Consider the following 24,199-nt stretch of genomic DNA (forward strand, 5'->3'; position numbering starts at 1 on the left):
GTGTATTGAAGACAAACTTTTTGATATTGTCAGGTAACTTGACCGTTGGATTACTATATTTTTTTCTGTTGCCCTCAAGACTATTTAACAATTATTATCTTAATTAATATTTCTACACAATTATCAAATGCAATAATGATATTTTTGCGTTTCACTAGGAATCTGAACAGTGATTACCAGTAAGATGACGAAGAGGCTTTTTCTTCAGTGGTGAAGTTCGTTTCTTAGAAGTTCATTTGTTCAGATTTTTTAATGCTGAACACTTCAGATGTTTAAGAATAAAACATAGAAACACAAAATGGAATCCAACAGTAGAAAAGCACAAAATGGAACCGAATAACAGAAAAATGTCTTTCTTTCCCCCCGTCTTTCATTCACACATCACGGACGCCACCTGCTGGATGGACGCTGTTAGTGCAGAACAACAAAATGGAGGCGGTTGAGTCCGTTTTTCACCTAATGATCTTTAGAAATCCGTACAAGATTGATTTATTCCAGAGATGTTCTTGATCCCTCTGAAAACATTTGTATCAAAATACATTATACACAGAAACCACAGTCTCAAAAAACAAACTGGTTTAATATGTATATAAAAAAAAAAACACGACCAGTCAGAGAAAAACAACAAAACAAATATATGACCTTAAACACAGAGACAGATCAATCTACTCTAAATAAAAATACATACTTCCCTCTTCCTATCACTCTCTATGCAAGGAAACGAAGCAGACGGGCTTCAAAATGTGGCATTGTTGAGTTGTAAAGTCCTTCTGTAATAATGCAACACAAACACAGTCCGTAGAGTTCATATAAAAGAGCGGCCTCATTCATCCACACAGACAGGGGGCGCTGGTGTCCTGCAGCTTCAGTCCAAACCCTGCACCTCATGCTGCTTGTACACCGCCGAAACAAGATTTCCTGAAAGAACCGCATTCGTTTGGTTAAACTTAACAGCTCAAAATGTAAAATTAACATTTGTATAAATAAAAACGCATTGTTAAATCCTTCAGGTCAGCGAGCGAAGCGACAAAGCAATGCAAATCTGCGACAAAACTGAATCTCATTTTTTATCTTTTTATGAGAAATTTCTCATATATTATCACAAGCGAATCGTTCATGTGCTTAAATACAAGATGCGAACAATCGGAACATGCTAAAAAATAAGCTTCAGTTGAAGTACTAAAATGATTAAAACTTAAAGCTAAATAGAAAAACTTACAAAAGCACAAATCCTATAAAATTACTCAAACTAAAAAGCTAATTCAACATATTAATAATACTATAATAGTATATAAATAATACTAAAACGTCACTCCTGCATAGTCCAATTCACAAACATATGACTCTTTTGAACTGATTCTTTCAAAAAGACTCATGAATCATGCTGCAATGATTGTATTTGAACAAACGATTCGCTCGTCTCCTAAAGATTCACTTTCAAATCTGAATCTTTGACAGTTAAAGATTCACATTCAAAGCAAACTCTTGTAGTAATAGAAACAACGTTACCAATAACAGTCTGGTTTTTGTTTAGCATCTAGTTTGGATGAATCATTAGGCGAGTTTTAGTACATCAACACAATGTTGCATCATGGGAATGATTGGGTCTGCCGCAGTGGAAATAGACCTGAAGCATTCGATCGCACACACATGCGTTATTGTGTTGGCAGCACAGGGGTCAGAGCAGCAAGGACAGGAAGGCAAGCAGGAAGTAGACGCGGCCAATCACAGCTGAGCTCAAGCCGCACCGCACCCATGGGTCAAAGGTCGCAGCGGGGGTCTTACCTGGCGTCCCCAGCCCCTCTGCTCTGTCCCGGCAGACTTTGGATCTGAACGGAGAGTCTTTGTCTTTACCTTTAGATCCCTTGGGTCGCCCCGCCGCCTTCTTCTTCGACTTACTGTCGCCCTTCACGCCCAGTAACGGATGAACCTCTGAGAGAAACACAGACACAGACGTCAGACGCGTGAACTCGTCGCGAGCAGAAGCAGAGGATCGGCGCTCACCGTCGCTCGGGACGCCCTGCAGCTCGATGGTGGTGGTGCGGATCTTCTTCTTGGGCGGCCCACCATCCGCCGACGGCTGCCGTTGTTTTTTGTCCCCGGGGCCGCTGTGCGCGGAGCCGTCGTCAGCCGTGGCGTTCTGACCCGCGGCGTCGGGAGGAGGGCCGAACGGGTTCTCCTCGGGGTCCTCGACCTCCGGAGCGATGGGCAGATACAGCAGCGCTTTATAGTCCTCCAGCTCCTCGTCACTGCGAACACACGCGCCGTCATAAACCACCCGCCTTAACCAGACGCGACCCGCTGAGGTCAACCACCAACTCATGACTCGCAGATTAAATAGATCAGGTAACACTTCTCATCAAAAACTGTAGAATATTTAGCAAGTTACATTTTAAAATTTATTTTGCGAATGTCAAAATAAATTTGATTAAACAGTATGAACAAAAAAAAAGTCAAAAAAAAAAAAAAAAAAACGTGAAACTTTATGATAATATTAAAATTAACATGAAATTTAGCAAATTATTTTAAAATGTATTTTGCGAATGTTAAAATAAACTAGAATATGAACAAATAAAAACTTCAAAAAAGTAAAAAACAAAAAAATCATTCGAAACTATATTAAAAATAACGTACAATTTTGCGCATTATATTTAAAGTATTTTGCGAATGTTAAACTAGATTAAACAATACAAACAAACAAAAACATTTGAAACTTTATGATAACATTAAAAATAACACAATTTTACGTATTATATTTAAAAAGGAAAGTCTGCGAATGTTAAAATAAACTAGATTAAACAATACGAAACAAAGTCAAAACTAAAAAACAATCAACAAAAACATTCGAAACTCTATGATGACATAAAAAAATGTAAAAAAATGTGCAAATTATATTTAAAACGTATTTTTGCGAATGTTAAAATAAACAGGATTAAATAATATGAACAAACAAAAATGCCGAAATCTAAAAACAAACGCATTTGAAACCGTATGATAATATTAAAAATTATGTAAAATTATTGGATGAAATGTAAAATTTATTTTGCGAATGTCAAAGTAAGATGGATTAAACCATATAAACAAACAAAAGCATTAAAACTAAAAAAAAAATGAACAAAAACGGTACAATATTAAAAATAATGTGAAATCTCGTAAAGACTCTTTTACAGCTGAAAGTTTCACATTCAAAACTAATTTTCGTAGTAATACCAATAACATAATATTAAAAATAACACAAAATTTTGCTGATTAAACTTACATTTATTTTGCGAATGTTAAAATAATTATATTTATAAAGTATTTTGCGAATGTTTAAATAAACGAGATTAAACAGCATAAACAATCAAAAACGTCAGAAAGTAAAGAAAAACTAAACACAACAAAAACACATTTGTAACTAAAATAATAAAAATAAAGCTAAATTTAGCTAATTTCATTTTAGTGCGAATGCCAAAAAGTGGATTAAAGAATATGAACAAACAAAAGCATTAATGGTGGACAGATGAGGTTGAACAGGATAGGAAAGTTTTTTACTGTATTTCTATTGATTGTTTTTTAGATTTTAAAGTGGATTTATGAATGCGATGGATTAGCAGAACTAGTGTCCAGTGTGTTTCCTGTCCTCACAGGAAATGAAATGTCCGTCAGAACTCATGTAATGTTTAATGTACAGCTGTGTGGGCGGGATTAAGACTAATGATAGTCACTGTAGGCGGAGCTTGATATGAAAGAAAAAGCAAACAAGTGGCTAAATGTTGTCGCTCACTGTGGAAAGTGAGGTTGTGTGGTTTATGGTGTTTAGCGTCTCTGACCTGCTGCAGAAAGCCTGGATGGGGTCGACCGACGTGACGTCCACCTCCTCATCTTCCGCAGCGTCGGCTCCTGATCCACATACACACACAGTTAGTGTCATCTTCATCAGTGTGTGTGTTCATATGTGTGTGTGTGAGTGTGTTTACCTGTCTGTTCCGGTTCACTCTTGTCCTCGTCCTCGATGTCAAACTCAGACTCTCTCTCCTCATACTCCACGTTCTCGTCCAGCTCTTTAAAGTCCGGCGCAAACGCGCTCCAGTTCTCCTGCGCAAACACAGACACAAACACAATCATCTACCTGCCGTCTACATAGGCAGCGAGTTCAGATCATTTATTTACTAGTGGTCGACTGATATATCGCCGTTCTTTGGCATTTTTAATTATCAGCAGCAGCCGATATTTTTTTCTGTTTGACCAATAAGTGTTGGTAGCAGGACTTTTATTTTGACAGCAAACTCTTTATTAGTTTACTGTCTTTGTTTAACAATTCTGTCTAAATTAATCCTGTGCATTTGCACTCAGGTGCTGTCAAAATAAAAGTCCCGATGCTGTCAAAATATCGGCCAAACAAAAAAACTTATCGGCTGATGTATCGGTTGACTACTAGTAATTTTTTATTTTAATATTTTCCAATTAATCATTTCTAATTTAATAAATATGTAACATAAATCTAAATGAAATGGCAGCATTTCTTATGCATGTGTAATATATTTAAATTAAATAGCATGATTTCACATATAACAACAAAAACACATTCAAAAATCCATAGTAATATTAAAAACAATGCAAAATTTAGCAAATTATATTTAAAATGTATTTTGCGGATGTCAAAATAAACTGAATTAATCAATATGAACAAATAAAAATGACAAAACTAAAAAACAAACAAACAACAAAAACACATTTGAAGTTGAATAAGTGAATTATATTTAAAATATATTTTGCGGATGTCAAAACTAAAAACAACAAAAAACAAACATTTAAAATAATGTGAAATTTTGTGAATTATATTTAAAAAAAATTTTGCGAAAGTTAAAATAAACTGGACTAATCAATATGAACAAATAAAAAACCAAAACTAAACAAAAAAAAAACAACAACACATATTAAACTGTATGATAATTTAAAAAATAATGCGAAATTCAGTTAATTATATTTAAAATATATTTTGCGAATGGCAAAACTAAAAAAAAAACAAACAACAAAAACATTTGAAACTTTAATAAGATTAAAAAAATGCAAAGTTTAGCAAATTATTTAACAAAAGCACAATATTTTTAAAAATGCGAAATTTAGCCAATTATATTTAAAATATATTTTGCAAATGTCAAAATAAACCGGATTAAACAATACGAACAAACAAAAACGTCAAAACTAAAATACTAAAAACAGAAATATCTGACACTGTATGATAATATTCAAAATAATGCGAAACGTAGCAAATCATATTTTAAAGAACTAAAAAGCAAACTTCTATCGTCTTTATATCGGTCATGTGTCAGTCAATATGATCTCCTCACCACTTGGTTCTGAGCCCATATGGAGACCACACCGCTGGAGATGGAGGCGATGATGGGCCGCACGGGATGCCACTGTAAACACACACACACACACACACACACACACATGCTCAGTGTTCAGTGGGAAGCGTCTTCACGCGCTGTGATCTGTTTGAGCTGCCGTCTCACCGCCACGTCCAGCAGCAGCTCCCCTCGCGTCCCGTGCAGGATCTTCACCAGGTTCCCGATGCTCTTCTCCCAGATGTAGAGCGCGTGCTGCCGCGCCGATCCCGCCACGATGTACTCGCCGTCGCCCGAGAAGCAGCAGCGCTTCCACGGCGTCCTGCGGGACAGAGAGAGACGTCAGCACACACACACACGCGCGCTGAACCAGACCCGTCCCGTCCCGGCCGTCACCTGTTCACCAGGTCCTGCAGCTTCTGCATGGGCTCCGGCTCACCGTCTCTGCCGCAGGTCAGGATCTCCCGGCCGTCGTACACGCGGATGATCCGGTCGGCCGTGTTGATGAGGAAACAGCTGCGGGACGAGGACACAATGACATCAGGCTCATTATCTATGACTGGGTATGCAAATTTATTCAAGTAGTCCTAATATGACAAAAATACTATGATATGAAAAAGAAAAATTAAGTCAAGGTGGTGCAACCTTGCCGAGATCATAATACATTATTATTTTTAATTATTTATTTATTTATTTATTAAATCAGCATTTTAATTTATATAATATAATAATATTATTATAAAAATATAAATAAATAGTTAGTTTGGCATCAGTTTATTATTATTTCCAATATTATCTTATGTATTTTAATGAGATTAAAAACAATAAAACTTAAATTAAAATATCATTACTAATTAAAAAATAAATAGCTGTACATTAGCATCATAATTTATGAATTCTTATACTCTTCTATGTATTTTAATGAGAGTTATACAAATAACTACAAAAAATAAGAATAATATTATAATTAAATGGAATAATAATACAAATAAATAAATAGATCATAATTGAATATTAGCATTTCTTAATTTATCTGAAAAATTACAATAATATTATAATCATCAACAAAAATAATAGTTTGACTCATTTTTTTGTATTATTTTTATATTATCTTGGTATCTCTTATTATAATAAATATATAAATAGTTTTGCATCATCGTTTGGTATTATTTCTTGTAATATGTATTTTGATGAGATTTATACAAATACAATAACAAATAATACAATATTATTATATATAAATAGAATAATAATAAAGGTTTAGCATAATAGTTTATTAATATTTCTTATATTATCCTTCTAAAATAAGTAACAATAATATTATAATTAACTAAAACAATAATAAAAATAATAGTTTGGCATGGTTTAGTATTTTTATATTGGCTTTTAAACTTTTATTATTATAAATAAATAAATAGATATTGATTATTAATATTATTAATATCTAATGTTATGTTTCATTATTAGTGTTCTATTGATATTATTATACAGTTCTAATGGTTTCCTAATGCCAAGAGCTGTTGAACAGTGTGACTGTTTGACCTCTGACCTGCCCTTGCGTGCGAACTCGATGGACTTGATGGCGGTGGTGTTGCTGGTTCCCGTCGTCACTCTGAACGAGGCCACCAGGTCCTGCGTGTCGGTGTTGAGCACCAGGATCTGCGACAGACGAACACGTCAAGCTCTCGTTCATCAACACACGTGACCTCACACACACACTGCGACCTCTGACCTTTCCCTTGGCGTTCCCGGTGTAGATGTATTCGCCGCGCCGGTCGAACGCCGCCACCACGTTCAGATCCGAGTCGTCGTCGACGGGCAGCACCACGTGTTTGGAGTCGGACAGCGTGAGCAGGACGGGCGCAGACTTCATGGGACACACCAGCACCTTGTCCCTGAAACACAGCGTCACACGCTCACTCACAGGAAGTGCAAGACGCGTGACAGGAAACGAGGACACTCACATGTCTCTGGGGTGGTACTGTAGCTTGAGGATGGGCGACGGGAAGCGGAAGCGCTGGTCACAGTCTCCCGTCAGGACGTCCCACTGAGAGACGATGTTGTCTGTGGAGGCGCTGACCAGCTTGTGTCCGTCTCTGCTCCAGCTGAAGGAGAACAAACACTGATAAACCACAGAAACCACAGGTGTGTGTGAGTGTGTGTGTGTGTGTGTGTGTACCTGAGTGAGCAGACGGGGTGTATGTGTGCGCTGATGATTTTGGCTATTCCTCGCGTCAGAAAGTCCCAGATGACGATGCGTCCGTCATTGCAGCCGACGGCGAGGAGCGTCCCCCACCGATTAAACGTGCAGGTCAGAGCCATACTGATGCAGTCCAGAGTGCCATCGGCCTCCTGAACACACACACACACACACACACACACGTAAATTACACACGTATATATACACATATACATATATAAATACTGTATATACACACACACACACTTATATAGTTGTAGTATACATATATAAATATTTTGTTGTTGTACCTCTGGATAATTCTGCCCGAACGACTCTGTTGAAAAGAAAACAATGTTATTTTACAGCAACATTCCCAGCAAATTAATTTACACAATCTGCATAAATGTAATTATAGACTTCTGGATGTTTATTAATCTGACAGCTCATTAGAAGAACTGAAAGATGCATATAATAGCAAACATCATTATGAGTCCCGAGAGATCAAGTTTCATATAAACATAAGAATAACAATAATAATCAACAAGTTACTTAAAAGTTTCCATTGAATGTTTATAAACATTAAAACACGGCTAGCGGGAGTTAGCGCTGAGCTAACAGACTCAGAAACCGCAGATCTCACCGAGCAGCTCCAGATTCATCTCTGCTGCTACACAAACACAAACTCGATGATCAGCGAGCAGCGAAATTAAAATATGAACAAAAAATCTGCAGGAACTGAAAATATTACAACATTCCCGATGAGCGAGTGCAGCGCGACTGGCGCGGAGCTGCGAGGAAGGACCCCAAAACAAAGCGCCCCGCGGAGCGCCTGAACAAAAACACCAGAGCACTCTAAACTAAACCGACCAGTTCATAAACGAGCGCAATCTTCATTTCGATCATTAGTTAAACATGGCTAGAAAATTCAGAAATAATTGTTTTATGTTAAAATCTAAACGCTAACAGGACCACACTTCCCAGAAAAAATATAGTTATATGAAAAATTATTTATGGTGTTGCTCATATTTAAAAGACTGATGAGCCACTTTGTCATTAAATAATAGGCTGTAACTATCATCATGCATAGTAAATAAGGGATTTACAATGCTGAAGCAGCAAAATATTACAGTTAAAATATAAAATATACAACTAATTTCAAAAAGATGAAATAGCTACACAGTAAAAAAAAAAATACAAAACAACAACGTCGACCCGAAAATGAAAACACCTGAAGAAATTTAATCATGTGTGGTGAAAATTAACACAGTCTCTCAGTCGTAGATTTAAAATACACTTTATTCGTCACAAAACCGCATTCAGGTCTGCAAAAACAATTAAACTACGATGCAAAGTGTTTCTCCTCAATGATAGAAAGTCTTTATTAGTTTTATTAAACAGCTAACATTTTTACAAACGTTTCAAAAATAATATCCTATAATTTCATCTGTATCAACATCATCTGACTAACAGTCTAATTAGGAACTAAAAACTCTTTTTTTATGATAGCAATCTTATTTACGATATAATTTTACTTTTTAATGTTTTTTTTTCTTTATATATATATATGAAGAAAATATAATTTGTTATTTTATGTATAATGTAAAATTATATCGTTAATAAGATTGCTATCATAAAAAAAGAGCTTTTAGTTCTTAATTAGAACTAGCAACACAGAAGGCAACAGTTTCCTGCTGTTCAACGGTATTTTCCTGTGGTGTACTGAAACCGCGCCCTCAGATCCAAAATGGCGCCCTATAGGGTCGCGCCCGTGATTATCCGGGAGTCTGGGGACGTGTCCAATCAGAGAGCGGATGAGGAAATAAGGCGGGGTAAGGAATCATCGGAAATTCGGTTATTACAGCATCGTTAGTCGAGATAAGTGGCATGTGAACGACTGGACCGCATTTTAAAATCATACTAAACCGTATTTAATGTTCAAAATCATTCAAAGTTATCCACAAAGCTCTTTACATCCACGCCGCATAAACGTGAGAGGAATTCTTTGACGTCACTCTAATGCGGACCAATGAGCGGCCTCCATATGTGGGACACGAGCAGCGTGACCTATCGAGGGAGCGCTCAGGAAGCATAGATGTGTAAACTATAGATGGAAACATCGTTTTAAATGCTTAAAATTTAAAATTAATATCATACAGTATTTTTATTCGTATTTTAGCTGATTGACACGGAACATAAATATTTAGAGTTTCCCAGCCGCTCATCCATCTTCACAACCCTTAAAACCTTTTAAATGAAGCTGTAGATTAAATCTAGTATATGAGTATCAGAGCTCACGCTAGAGTCTGCCGCGTTGGCGCATGCGCAGTGCGCAGAAACGTTATGAAACAGTGCTGTTTTGGCCCGGTTCGGTTGAACTAGAGTTTAGTGAACTGAGTAGTTTTGCAGTGATTCTTCTGACACATATTTATAAGCTTGACATGATTTTAACACCGGGACTCACATAAAATCATTTAACTACATTTGTACCGCCTCAGGTGAGTGCTGCTTTTACAATCTGATTTTATTTCATGTATTTGTCGAATATAACCTCGACATAAAGATTACATAAAGACCGAGTCAATGACCCATTTATTAAATTAACACGCACAGCTGTATTTAAACCTAAATGTTTTGTTTATTAATAATGGTTTTTGCGATATTCTATGACATAAGTGACACTCCTGTATGACCCAATTTTAGGACTGAGGGTCAAATTATTAGACATGTCAAAATTATCTGCAAAACTTATGATGTTTATGATGATAATGTCTGAAATTACTTTTTTTTCTTAAATTAAAAATATTATTGTATCTGCTAAAGCCACAAACTGGTTTTTATTTTTGTTTCACTGTTACGTAAAAAATAAATAAATGTGAAATATTGGATTTTTTATTACTTTATATTATATTAATAATATAATAAATAAAAAGCATAATAGTATATCAAATAGTAGAAATAAAATACGTTAATTAACATGCTGCTTTATATAAACCCTTAAATATGAATATTATATTATTAGTGGTAGTAATACTATCATTATTATTAATAATAATTACATTAAAACAGCTTGAATAATTTATTAATGTTATTAATAATATTAATACAATAAAACAGTTGTTAAGTATTATTATTAACATCAATAATTATTATTGGCACATTCAATTAATAGTTGAAGACTTTTAATGTGTTAATAATACTACTACTTGATTTGAATTAATAAAATTTAATTACTGAAAATTAATTAAATGTTAATAAAAGTAATATATAATAAATCTATAAAATAGTATAATACATAAACTCCCATATCACAGTTATTTAAATGACTAGTTATGTTTATGATAATATTTTTTATACATTATTATGCTTTAGATTTATATTATACTAACTTTTAATTAATTATAATAATTCAAAACAAGTATTTTAACACATTAAGTTAAAACAGCCTTCAAGTATCATTCATTTAATGTGTTAATGATGATGATAATAATAATAAAATATATATTGTACTATAACATCTTTAGAAAAAAATGTTATAAAATGTGAAATAATCTGTAAAAAATATTACAATAAGGTCATTTTATTAATTGTGGTATAGGAGTATATGTTGATTTTAGTTGTCATTAGAGTTTATGATGATAATGTTGCAATTAATTAAATTTAAACATCATCTTTTCTGCTGAAGTCGTGAACCCAAGGAGCTGGTTTGTCATTTTGTCAGATAAAGAGTAAGTGCAGGTGACACTGATGTTGCAGGGCTCGATCTGAACATCGGGAGCGTGTCGGACCGAACCTCAGACTCCAGCATCATGTCCATCAACTCCATCCACTGGTTCCGTAAGGGCCTGCGTCTCCATGACAACCCGGCCCTGCTGGAGGCGCTGAAGGGGGCCGATACGCTGCGCTGCGTCTACTTCCTGGACCCCTGGTTCGCCGGGGCCTCCAACCTGGGCGTCAACAGGTGGAGGTGAGCGACACATGCATCATCATTATGCTAATTAGGCCTGAGTCATGGAAGCGTGTCTGTAGTGTGACGTCTTATTTGACTTTATACATGATGATTTAATATCTAGTCTTTATTGGCTGGTGTTTTTAATCTCACATCAAGGGTTAAATGGCGCCATCTGGTGGGTTTTTAAAGAATGACCTTGAAATATGTTCATTCAAATTGATGTACTTACAATGACACTGGGATTGTTGAGCTGTTTTATGTAGCTTGTATATAATCAGTGCAGGTCATTGATGTACAGCATCATAAATGAGACGGATGAGTCTCTTCACACTCAAACATCGAGATAAAAGATGTGTGACAGATTAGCTTAATCAGTTATGATGTTGCGGTGCCTTATAAAGTTTTGTTTACAGCTTTATTGTCTGAACAGGCTCATATTTGGTAACTGCTGCGTTTATGGTTTGCTGTCATGGATTCTTTATGGTGTATTTACGTCAGAGAACCGGTCCGAACTCCGGTTTCCACAGCAACGACCTACTTTCCTCAAGCCAACTGCAGCGCTCTGTCACGAGCGAGACGTTCTCTTGGGCACATGTTTAACTGCGTTCTTAAGTCTGAACGGACAATAACTCAGGTTATGAAGAGACGCGCCCCATTAGTGAGGGCTGCACACATTTTTTCCACAGCACTTCAGATGTTATTTTTAATGTGATGACCACAAGCATTATTTGTTCATCCTTCTGAGATTGTCCCCATTGTAAAACCGAACGTTTAAAAATGTAGGAAATTCAACATTTGAAGAAAACACTTATTTAAAAACAAAAAAGACAATAATTACCACTTTAACCAGCAGGTGGCGGCATTTGCGCATATATCAGCCATTTCCTTTAATAGTTTTTCACTTCGTTTTTGACTAAATATTAAACATTATAAAATAACTAGGTTTAAAAATACATTTTGTCAATGTGAAGTATGAAATACTCAAATCTCATGAAAAACAATAACTTTTCTTGTGAATGAATGACACAGAAATCGAGCATCGCTCTCCCTTTGTAATCACAGCAGCTGTCAGTCAGAGCAGCGCAAAATCAATGATTTCGGCACACTTGTGAAAACACATTTTATTCAATTAATCTAACTAAAGTACACAATAAATATTTAATTTTTGAAGCTTTTTTTCACATAAAAGTGTGAAAACTGACGGTCGAATTGAATTTAGCCGAGGAGGAACAATGAGGTACGTCTTTATTTATTTATTTTGTATGCCGTCTTACGTTTGAATAACTATATTAATGCTATGCATGACTATTTAAGTGACTATATTCTGATTATAAACTAAGTATTACACTACTGATGCTCAACACACCAGCAAATGACATCTCACCGGAAGTTTTCCAGCTGGCTTATATTAATGCGGAAGTTCTAAAGAACGCTCCGTGTTATAAACAGAATCTCGCATATGCTTGTGACTGTAAATCGTTTTTATTTTATATTTGTTGTTCTTGTTGCTTTTGTGCAATATATGAATAACAATTTATTAGTTTTTAGATATTTTTTGTTTAGATATTTCTATTTTGCGGGAGTCCCGCGAATCATTTTATTCTTCCGCAACCCGCACACATGAGCTCTTACCGCACGCGCCCATCAAACCTCTGTTGCGTTGGGTCCTGCAGGAGTGCAGGTCTCTACATGGAGCTTCAAATATCGGTTGTATCAATTACATCTTATGCCACTAGGTGGCGACAAGTGACTGTTAAAAGTATTTGTCATTGAATTATTCATTGAAAAGATTAATTCAAAAACACTGATTCATCCAGTAATGAAACAAGTATTTATTGAGTCATTGAATTCATTCAAAAGTATTTTTTTTAAATAATTTATTCAAATTAATTAACCATTTCTCCAGCAATTAATATTTACCTCTAGTAAATTACATGTTATTTTGTTTAGTTGTATATTCAGAATCGTGGGAGAATTTTGATCATGATCTTTATTTAAAAACAAAAAAACTGTGATTCTCATTTTATCCAGAATCATGCAGCTCTACTGTGTGCTGTAACGTGTCAAAAAACATCATACAGCTCAGATAGTCATGTGTCATATGTCATTTGAAAGGTCTCACGGAGTAGAAAACAACAAGCATCATTTGACTAAACTTGAGCGAGTTTTTGTACGTGAAGCCCCGCAAGACTCATATGTACTAAATAATATATGGATGCTTCATGCTTCGTAACTTCATGAAAAATGCTCAGAAAGAGCACATCATTATTTACAGCTGATTCTCACGATTAAAATGAGTCCAACATAATTCAATACGTCGATTACGATTCCTCATGGAGTTACGAAACATAAAACTCCACAGGGGCACACGTAGCAAAGTAAAATCTTTCATGCGGTGTTTTCCATGAAAGAATTTTAAAAATGCCCATTAGGGGGCAAAACAAAAAGTAATAATACTTTTGATTACGTTATGCTATCACCACAAAATTTGATCCAGATGCCGCTCACATGTAGAGGAACTTCACCAGAAAAGAAATGTCCTCCTACCTTATTTCTTTCCTGAGTTATTGCATGTCAAATAAGAACGATATGTATAATTATAAACAAAAAATTATATATTTTTGTCTTTTATGAGCAGTTTCTCAGCATGAGAATGTCCAAATGTAATGATTTTTTTTCTAAAAATTTAAAGTTTTCTAACAAACGACAACTACCTTTGGAGTTGAGTCTTTACTTTTGTGTATGTCACTCAACTTTTAAAAATGGTTTCAGGAGTTAAAGCATGAAGGCTGCTTTATTATTATTTAATAACACATTAAAGTAATAATACTTCAAGGATGATAATAATACATTATTATTATTACAATTGAAAACCAGCTTCAGGTGTGTCTCAGTGTTTCAGACTGTCGTCTGGCCGCTGATCAGACGCTTTGACCTACTGACCTTTAGTCTGTCTGTGTTTGACCTGCTCAGATCAATCAGAAACGTGCAGATGTTTGATCGACACACGTTATCATTCATACTGTGTAAATGCATGAACGTGTGTGATGTCCTGTGGTGTTTGCCAGGTTTCTGCTGCAGAGTTTGGAGGATCTGGACTCTAGTCTTCGTAAACTCAACTCTCGTCTGTTCGTCATCCGCGGTCAACCGGCCAACATCTTCCCACGGCTCTTCAAGGTACGGCTGGACCCTCCGTCTGATTCTCATCACTACTAACGGATAAAACAGATAAATAACGTTTTGATAAAAGCAACATTTTGTGTATATATTGAGAGTGATGATCTGTTTGTGTCAGGAGTGGAAGGTGTCGCGGCTGACGTTCGAGTGCGACTCTGAGCCGTTCGGGAAGGAGCGAGACGCTGCCATAAAGAAGCTGGCGTCTGAAGCAGGTGTGGAGGTCATCGTGAAGATCTCGCACACGCTCTACGACCTCAACCGGTGAGAACCAGATGTATTTCAACTAATATTTACATAAGAAGGGTTGATAACATCAGATCAGATTGTATAACTGTAATTTGCTACTATCGTATTATAATATGTATATATGTTTATTACATAACCTATTATTTCAAAATAATTTACAGTACATCTCACTTACAGAACTCATTTAACAAATGGTTTATATTATATCTAACCTACAAAGACTCATTTAAAATATAATTTATCTACTTGAAATTATATTTTTATACTATATATCTAATTTGAACTTTATATTAAATATAATTTAATATCTAATTTAAGATCTTTTCAAATCCTTTTTATATCTAATTTAAACTTTTATATTATAAAAATATAATTTAAAATATACCTTAACAAATTCACTTAAATATAATTTAATATATCTAATTTAAAAACATTTTATGTATCTAATTGTATATTAAAATACAGTTTATAATTTAATTTAAAAACGTATTGAAATACAATTTAATATATCTAAACAATATATATGAAATAACTTTTTAAATTATATATTTTTGTTATATATCTAATTTGAACTATATTAAAATATAATTTAAATTTATATTAAAGTATACTTCATAATAGACCATAATAGAAATTAACTTAAAATATAATTTAATATATACAAACATTTTTTTTAAATGTGCATATATATATATATATATATAGATATATAGATATATATATATAGATAGATATTTTTTTAATTATTATAATATATATATATATAATATAAATTACTCATTTAAATTTATATTACAGTATAGTTTATCATAGACCCTAATTTATAAATTCAATTAAAATATAATTTAATATATACAAAACAATTTTTAAAATGAATTTGTGTATATATATATATATATATATTATATATATATAAAAATATAATTATATAATTGAAAATCTAGTGATAAACAGCCGTATTGAACAACATTTTCGCTTTTTCCTACAAGGATGTAAATTGCCACGTTGGGAATGATGTTGGTGAATCGATTCACTTGGTGAATCAACTGGTTCATTTAATTGAACCGATTCACTGCAGTGACTCATAAGTGAATATATCTAAATGAGGCTCTGATATCTGATTGGCTCAGGATCATCGAGCTGAACGGCGGTCAGCCGCCGCTCACGTACAAGCGCTTCCAGACGCTGGTGAGCAGCATGGAGCCGCCCGAACCTCCGCTAGACCCGCCGACTCAAGAGCTGATGGGAAACTGCGTGACGCCTGTCAGCGACAACCACGGAGAGAAATATGGCGTCCCCCTGCTGGAAGAGCTGGGTAACACACACACACACACACACACACACACACACACAGAGATTCAGTATGGTCAGAGCGGTGCATGATGGGTGTGTTTGCGTTCAGGGTTCGACACCGAGGGTTTGGCTCCTGCCGTTTGGCCCGGAGGAGAATCGGAGGCACTGAGGCGCATGGACCGGCACCTCGGACCCGATTCTGTCGCGGTATGACGGCACACACACATAAACACACAGTGTACAGCACCGGTGACACGTTTCCTGAGGCGTCGTTCTCTCTTTCAGGCGTGGCAGGAGAACTTCGAGCGTCCGAAGATGAACTCCAGTCCGCTGCTGGCCAGTCCGTTGGGTTTGAGTCCGTACCTGCGCTTCGGCTGCCTGTCCTGCCGCCTGTTCTACTGCAAACTCACAGAACTCTACAAGAAGGTGCGCCACTTCAACCCCGCTAGACATATAACAGTTTAGAAATATATAAAAATAGATATAGATTTGTAAAAATTAAATTTTTAAAAAAAACTTTTAAATTATATATTTTATAAAAAAAAAAGTTATGATTATATGTATTTTTACATTGGAATATATCTAATTTTAATTGATATTTATAGTACGCTTAACTTTAAAAACTCAATTAAAATATATTGTATTATATCTCATTTAAAATGTTTCAAGATTATATACATTTATATCTGATCTGAAAGCTTTTTAAATGAATCATGATTGTAATGACGCTCACGTGCCGCTGTGTTTGTTTGCGCAGGTGAAGAAGAACGCAAACCCGTCCATCTCTCTCTACGACAAGATCTTATGGCGGGAGTTCTTCTACACAGCCGCCACCAACAACCCGCGCTTCGACCGCATGGAGGGAAACCCCATCTGCATCCGCATCCCGTGGGACAGGAACGCAGAGGCGTTGGCCAAGTGGGCTGAAGCCCGGACGGGTTTCCCCTGGATCGACGCCATCATGACCCAGCTGCGTCAGGAGGGCTGGATCCATCACCTGGCGCGTCATGCTGTGGCCTGTTTCCTGACCCGTGGAGACCTGTGGATCAGCTGGGAGGAGGGCATGAAGGTGCGGTGCGGCCCTGGAGCATCATAGGTAAGGTGTGTGATGGGCGCAGTGGTAACGCTGTCGTGTTCGCAGGTGTTCGAGGAGCTGCTGTTGGACGCCGACTGGAGCGTGAACGCGGGCAGCTGGCTCTGTCACTCCTGCAGCTCCTTCTTCCAGCAGTTCTTCCACTGCTACTGTCCCGTGGGATTCGGCCGGAGGATCGACCCCAACGGAGACTTCATCAGGTGGGTATCCGCACCGCTTCACGCCGGGACTGAGCAGCAGACTTCACTTAAGTTCCTGAATCTGAATTGAGTGTGAATGGAGGGAGAAAATGTAATTGTGATTCGAATTTAAGGAAGTTCTAATAGTTGTAATACATAATAATACAAACTTTCATATAAAATAATAAAATATATAATATTATTTCAGTTATGTCCAGAAACATTATATATTAATAATCACCTATAGAAATTAAAAGTCAAATTAATTATATTAACATTATAGTAATTATATTAATAATTCTAAATAATACATATTATAGTATGAATTACTCATAAACATTAGATATTAATAATTAATCAAATGACAACTATAGAAATAAATTGGAAAAATGTTAATGTTTATTAGTTTTACTAAAAACAAATAATTTAAGTAATTAGTATATGTTTCATTATATACTTCATTTCCCTGAATTCTGTAATTTACATAATATATATTATATTATAAATATATTATGATTTTAATTTCATTATTTATTTTGAAACTGTGGATTTTATTAATTTTATTTTCAATGAATAAATAGGCATAAATACTCAAAATTATGATCAAATCAGATTCAGATTCACACTCAAATGAACTGAATCAGTTTAGATTCACACTCAAAGGAGCTGATTCAGTTCATATTCACACTCAAATGAACTGATTCAGTTCATATATTCACACTCAAATTAACTGATTCAGTTCATATTCATATTCAAAGGAGCTGATTCAGTTCATATTCACACTCAAATGAACTGATTCAGTTCATATTTACACTCAAATGAACTGATTCAGTTCATATTCACACCTAAAGGAGCCGATTCAGTTCATATTCACACTCAAATGAACTGAATCAGTTCAGATTCACGCTCAAATAACCTGATTCAGTTCAGATTTATACTCAAAAATGCTGATTCAGTTCAGATTCACACTCAGAGGAGCTGATTGTTCAGTTCTGAATTCTGCTCAAGCTTCAATTTTATCTCTTGGCGTCTGTATGTTTGTGTTTGTGCACCTCTGGGCGCAGCTGGGTTTCCCAGGATTCCCTGCTGCCGCGTGGAGGTTTTGTTTTGGTTTTGTGAAGTTTGTGATGAGACGCTGCGGGTTAATCTCTCCCTCTGATTCCAGACGTTACTTACCTGTCCTCCGAGATTTTCCAGCCAAGTTCATCTACGACCCCTGGAACGCGCCGGAAGATGTGCAGCTCGCCGCCAAATGCGTGATCGGAGTGGACTATCCCAAACCGATGGTGAACCACGCGGAGGCCAGTCGCCTGAACATCGAAAGGATGAGGCAGATCTACCAGCAGCTGTCCAGATACCGCGGACTCAGTAAGAGCGCGTTCAACCTCACCGTTTACAAAGTTCTCCATTTTCTCCTTCTCATTTTCGTTCAACCCTCAGGTCTTCTCGCCACCGTTCCGTCCAACCACATGGAGGATGTGAGTGTAAATGAAGCCCGAGGGTCAGCAGTGCCCCCTGAACGCCGGAGGATGCAGAGCAGCGTGACGTCTCACCGTGAGTGTTTAAAACCAGACGTCGCCATCAAATAAGTGCGTTTGAGCGAAAATCAGTGAGCTATAATCCTCTGTGTGTCCAGCAGGGGTCAGGAGAGAGCAGTCCAGACCGGCCGGAGCGAAACATCGTGGCGTGAGATACCGACACTCCCTCGGTGAGACCATCAATAAGTCCTTTGGTTTATTTGATGACCATTTATGACGGTTTGCTGAAAATGTTTTTGCGTTTGTCTCCTGCAGGCCACCGTACGTCGCCCTACACCGCCCAGAGTGACCTGACGAACCACGGCCATGAGTTTGCCGTCCCACAACAACCGGGTAAAAAAAAATTGTGTGAAAATACGTCACATTACAGAATTTCAGTGGTTTGCGAACAAAGCTTGATGTAGATTTTCTATAGGGCGTCTGAGTTGGCCGTTTGGGGGCGGGACTGGAAAGAGGGAAAGGGAGGCGGAGCACAACAGTTGCCATGGTGACAACAGCCCCTCCTCCTCCACACAACGGCAAGATGACAAGGTCCGTAGGAGGTTAAAACTAACAACGTTTTGCTAATTTAGCATAGTAGAAATGCTCAGCTCTGTTTAACGATATAAATTCCTGTTTGTTTCAGAAGAGGCGGGAAGATGCTGAGGGCGTGGCCTCCTCATCCTAAGCCCCACCCACTGATGGATTCGTAAAATGTATCGTAAATTTCCTCACGTGTTAAACACTAACATTCAGAGTAATTAAAAACGATTAAACAGCTGATGCAGTCAGATTGTGGCAAAGACATGATTTTAACGTTTAAAAACAACAAAATTATTTATTATCATAAGAACTGATTTCAAAAGTCAGATGTAAATACTGTCCTCGTGACATTAAAGGCCTTTCACACCAAACACTATATGAATGGTCTGTTTGTTAGAGTCAGACGAATATTCGTCCAAATGTTTTGATAGCTCTGGATTTATATTGTATTTGACGAACACGTGAACCAAAGCTCAAGTCTTATTGGTCGACACATTTTCGTCACCAGATGGAAAAAAAAAAAGTCTGTTTTTAATCAGTTTGTTTGGTGTGAACGGACCTTATTATGAAAAAACAAGTAATCATTAACAGCCAAAGAAGAACACGCATCACGCCACATTTAAACGAATCCAGATTCGCTCAGTATTACCGAAGAGTTTCTGCGGCGCTGCTCTGAACCGGCCTCACTTGTACATACCTGCATCGTTTCCATGGTGATGCGAGAGTCAGATGATCATCTGGTCCTGGGGTCGGACACGTTTGGGTCCAAACTACTTGTAAATGTACCACAGATGAACGATTGTCCCATCTTCTGTATTAACGACTGTCTTTTGTTCAGATTCTGTCGTTGGAGATGAAAAACGTTATGTTATGCTGTTATGTTTAAGTGTTTTTGCACAGATGTTTGCGTCATCGGTCTTCCATCGCTCACTGTACATTATTGTCACCAGTTATTTTCATCATTTCCATCTCCATGTACTCCAGCATTTTGTATATGACAGCAGTATCTGTAGCTGTACATTTTTACTGCTTGTATTTTTCTACAGAATATTCATAGGTGTTTTGAATTTTAAATATTAGTCTGTCTGTGTGGTACTTCATCATTCAGCTAATAAAAAATATTTAAAAACAAATTGAGTGTTTTATGTCTGTCAGTCAGTCTCCTAATGTGTTGATTTAAATCATTTTACATATCTTAAAGAGTTAGCTGCTAGCATGTCTGGTCGTACTCACATTTTTAAACTTATATAAAAGTTAAGTGACTTGAAGTTGTATGTTTCACCTTGTGAATGAGATTGAGCTGACTGCGGTGATATAAAGGTAAGATATAGTCAAAGCTAAATAAACATTTCTCTCTGTTCAGTTAGCTTGCATGTAATAAATTTTATGGCTGACGACCAAATAATCAGCTAGCATAACCTACTCAAGTTACTACATACATTTTAGTAAGATAACTGATTAGCCTGCTAACCCATCACGACGTGGTCAAGTTACTAAAGAGAACAAGTTTGCCGATTAGCCTGCTAACCCATCACAACGTGGTCAAGTTACTAAATTCTAGCGAGCAAGTTCGCCGATTAGCCTGCTAACCCATCACAACGTGGTCAAGTTACTAAATTCTAGCGAGCAAGTTCGCCGATTAGCCTGCTAACCCATCACAACGTGGTCAAGTTACTAAATTCTAGCGAGCAAGTTCGCCGATTAGCCTGCTAACCCATCACAACGTGGTCAAGTTACTAAATTCTAGCGAGCAAGTTCGCCGATTAGCCTGCTAACCCATCACAACGTGGTCAAGTTACTAAATTCTAGCGAGCAAGTTCGCCGATTAGCCTGCTAACCCATCACAACGTGGTCAAGTTACTAAATTCTAGCGAGCAAGTTCGCCGATTAGCCTGCTAACCCATCACAACGTGGTCAAGTTACTAAATTCTAGCGAGCAAGTTCGCCGATTAGCCTGCTAACCCATCACAACGTGGTCAAGTTACTAAATTCTAGCGAGCAAGTTCGCCGATTAGCCTGCTAACCCATCACAACGTGGTCAAGTTACTAAATTCTAGCGAGCAAGTTCGCCGATTAGCCTGCTAACCCATCACAACGTGGTCAAGTTACTAAATTCTAGCGAACAAGTTCGCCTATTAGCCTGCTAACCCATCACAACGTGTTCAAGCTGCTACCTACATTTTTAGATCGGTTTATTTATCTAACTTAACTGATTAGCCTGCTAAAATATCACACTATGTGCAAGTTGTTACATCAACAGAAAAATATTTCTACTATTCTGTTTAATTATTACTATATTTACATGATCGGCGACAGGATAACGTTAAAGATGTTTTGCTAACTTGCTAATCAAGATCGTCTTCAGACTTCTGCAACATATACATGTGAAACATTACTAAACTTGAAACTTGTTTCCACCATGGAATAAAAAAATAAGGTAATTGCAATTTTTTCTCACAATCAGAATTGTGAGATAAAAAGTCGCAATTACCTTTTTCTGTGGCGGAAACAAGTTTCCATACATTACGATTTGCTTTTTGACATAGAAATTTAACGTGCGTAGCTAGAAGCGTTTGCGTTTGTGTATTTTCGTAGAGTACGTTATCTGCTCAAACTGATCAAACTCAGATAAAGTGATCTTCAGTCCATATCTGGAGAGGTTTGAATCATTGAAAACACTTTCCCGAACATCTTTTACATGACTTTATTAAATTCAAATAATAAAAAAAGGAATTTATTAACACATACAGTCCGACCGATAACATCCCAGGAAAAGTCGTTTAACAGCTAAAGGCAGAAGATTGTCTAGAGAAACGCAAAATAACGTTCAAAACATCACAGATAAATGTGTCTTTGGTCGCAGATCTGAGATGATTTGAGAAAAACCGACAGCGTCAAACATTTTCCACTGAGATTGAGTCTTTTTATGCAGTTACAACACAGTATGACGTACACAAAACTCCCTTTTGCGCAAATGTCTCGGACGTTGATTGGTCGAAAACATCCATCAACGTCTCTGGTGTCCAACATAAAAACTGTCAGCACAGCAAACGTGATGTTCTCGTTATAATCTACGGTCAAAAAAACCAAACTTTCGTTATAACCTTCATCGCAATCCTCTTTTTCACTCTGATTTGTCTTTCTTCTTTCCTGTGAATGGAACTTTATTGGCTACTGTCGAGCCCACCGTGGACACACCCCCCGCCACCGCTGAAACTCCGCCCTTCACCAGGCCGACGCCCACCGAGGGGACCGCGGTCACAGCTGATTTGGTGATCTCATAACTTTTCCCGCCCAGCCAGGCGACTCCGCCCACTGTGGCTCCGACCACGCCCTTCGTGGCGCTTACGAGGCCACCCGTCACCCGCCAGATCATCCCGGGCGGAGCCGTTGGGTGCTCCTTACCGCCATCTGCTGCCAATTAAAACAACGTTGCTTAATTAAAATAATGCACAAAACGTTTAACATTACTAGAAATAAAACAAAAACAGGGGACATATTTCATATTTCTATGCATTTTCTGCTGATGTGTAGCATGCAAAGGTTTATTATGCATGTCTTGCATCACCAAACAACATTTTGACCGAAAACAAGCATGAATTCCCAGCGCGCACAGCAATGTCTCGAAGCAGAAGCGTGTAATTCCCGGGATGATTTACACAAACACTGAAATAGCCAACAGCAATTCTCAAAACTTCATCTCAGGAGAGCGACGTGTGTGTGTGTGTGTGTGTGTGTGTGTACTAGATAAACTATAGTTACAAAATGATCCCCGGAAGGAAGCTAAATCTGTGCACAAATGTAAAAAGTTACTCATGAATAAAGTAAATAATGTCCGTTAAATGACATAAATATGCACATAAATTATGCATATTACCAAATCGCTGGTCTGAGGAGTCAGTTGATCCATATGGAGACGCTGAACTCGTTTGTTATTTTATGTTAATGTGATGATGTTGATCGATTCTGAAGATATTAATCAAGTGATTATTAATTATTAATGTACCTGCTGACGGATTGGGTTCTGTGTGTTCTTCTCCTCCTTCATATGTTTCACTCCTGGACTGAACTTCTGAATTCACACTCTACAAATCAGAGAAAACGGAGTCAGAAAGTTTCCAAACGAATGATTTTAATTTATTTTTTTAATCGAAAATATCGGTAAAATGCACAGGTAAACAGAAAAAAAACTAAATAAGAGATCAGAGAAAACAAAAAAAGTGACCATACTGTAAAGACATTCTGAAAATATTCCACTAATAACTAAAGTAAACTTTCAAACACTTTCCTGGTGATATTTTTTCTCCTCGTGCAAAAATGTGCATCTCTCAAATGCGACTTTAAATTGTATTTCTGAAACATGCACAATCGCTCCAAAGAAAACAGGAATGTCAGCAGGAAAAGTTACTTTCATGAAGTGTTTATCATATCAAATGAGATGCAGATTTCTCCTCACCTTCACCATGATTGTGCTTTCTCTCTCTCCAGCAGATTATTTCACTGCATTCCCCTCCAAACGCACAGAAATCCTCGGCTGTGTTTAATGCATGTGTGCTGGAAGACTCCGCTGTGGCGACGTGGCGCTCAATCCAGGATGCGAATCAACCGCGCTACTACGCCGAAGGCCTGGCTCATGAATATTAACGACGTAACGGGACGCTCGCGCAATGGTCCTACTTGATTGGTT

At 37.0% G+C, this 24,199-nt stretch overlaps 3 protein-coding genes across 10 annotated transcripts; 1 reads left to right on the forward strand and 2 right to left on the reverse strand.

Moving 5' to 3' along the window:
* Window positions 1-444: 444 nt before the first annotated feature.
* rbbp5 (retinoblastoma binding protein 5) lies at window positions 445-8,349 on the reverse strand. Of its 4 annotated transcripts, none has more exons than XM_051908233.1 (14): window positions 8,156-8,349; window positions 7,824-7,849; window positions 7,513-7,685; window positions 7,298-7,438; window positions 7,066-7,228; window positions 6,883-6,992; window positions 5,730-5,849; window positions 5,502-5,655; window positions 5,334-5,405; window positions 3,960-4,077; window positions 3,813-3,882; window positions 2,005-2,282; window positions 1,855-1,932; window positions 445-918 (listed from the first exon to the last, which is right to left on the reverse strand). In XM_051908233.1, exons 1-14 carry the CDS (start codon window positions 8,172-8,174, stop codon window positions 866-868), a joined length of 1,575 nt encoding a protein of 524 aa, XP_051764193.1. In that variant the 5' UTR covers window positions 8,175-8,349; the 3' UTR covers window positions 445-865. The 4 variants fall into 4 exon arrangements, with proteins under 4 accessions (XP_051764193.1, XP_051764191.1, XP_051764194.1 ...); XM_051908231.1 differs by having other exon boundaries at window positions 1,786-1,932; window positions 8,156-8,348; XM_051908234.1 differs by having other exon boundaries at window positions 2,005-2,249; window positions 8,156-8,346.
* Window positions 8,350-9,615: 1,266 nt separating this feature from the next.
* On the forward strand, window positions 9,616-20,645 carry cry3b (cryptochrome circadian regulator 3b). 4 transcript variants are annotated; one of them, XM_051908227.1, is made up of 15 exons: window positions 9,616-10,010; window positions 11,234-11,479; window positions 14,533-14,641; window positions 14,760-14,902; window positions 16,018-16,202; window positions 16,290-16,387; window positions 16,466-16,606; window positions 16,938-17,249; window positions 17,322-17,473; window positions 18,618-18,820; window positions 18,893-19,006; window positions 19,089-19,160; window positions 19,246-19,323; window positions 19,406-19,521; window positions 19,616-20,645. In XM_051908227.1, exons 2-15 carry the CDS (start codon window positions 11,322-11,324, stop codon window positions 19,655-19,657), a joined length of 1,923 nt encoding a protein of 640 aa, XP_051764187.1. In that variant the 5' UTR covers window positions 9,616-10,010; window positions 11,234-11,321; the 3' UTR covers window positions 19,658-20,645. The 4 variants fall into 4 exon arrangements, with proteins under 4 accessions (XP_051764187.1, XP_051764189.1, XP_051764185.1 ...); XM_051908229.1 differs by having other exon boundaries at window positions 9,804-10,010; window positions 11,269-11,479; window positions 19,619-20,645; XM_051908225.1 differs by having other exon boundaries at window positions 9,805-10,010; window positions 11,269-11,479.
* A 1,557-nt stretch (window positions 20,646-22,202) lies between these two features.
* Window positions 22,203-24,136, reverse strand: zgc:153675 (uncharacterized protein LOC768179 homolog). 2 transcript variants are annotated; one of them, XM_051908264.1, is made up of 3 exons: window positions 23,969-24,136; window positions 23,519-23,597; window positions 22,203-22,923 (listed from the first exon to the last, which is right to left on the reverse strand). In XM_051908264.1, the coding sequence occupies exons 1-3, from the start codon at window positions 23,975-23,977 to the stop codon at window positions 22,637-22,639; spliced, it is 375 nt and encodes a 124-aa protein (XP_051764224.1). In that variant the 5' UTR covers window positions 23,978-24,136; the 3' UTR covers window positions 22,203-22,636. The 2 variants fall into 2 exon arrangements, with proteins under 2 accessions (XP_051764224.1, XP_051764223.1); XM_051908263.1 differs by having other exon boundaries at window positions 22,203-22,926.
* Window positions 24,137-24,199: the final 63 nt, after the last annotated feature.

This window comes from Ctenopharyngodon idella, chromosome 10, assembly GCF_019924925.1.
Source record: "Ctenopharyngodon idella isolate HZGC_01 chromosome 10, HZGC01, whole genome shotgun sequence".
Lineage (NCBI taxonomy): Eukaryota > Metazoa > Chordata > Actinopteri > Cypriniformes > Xenocyprididae > Ctenopharyngodon > Ctenopharyngodon idella.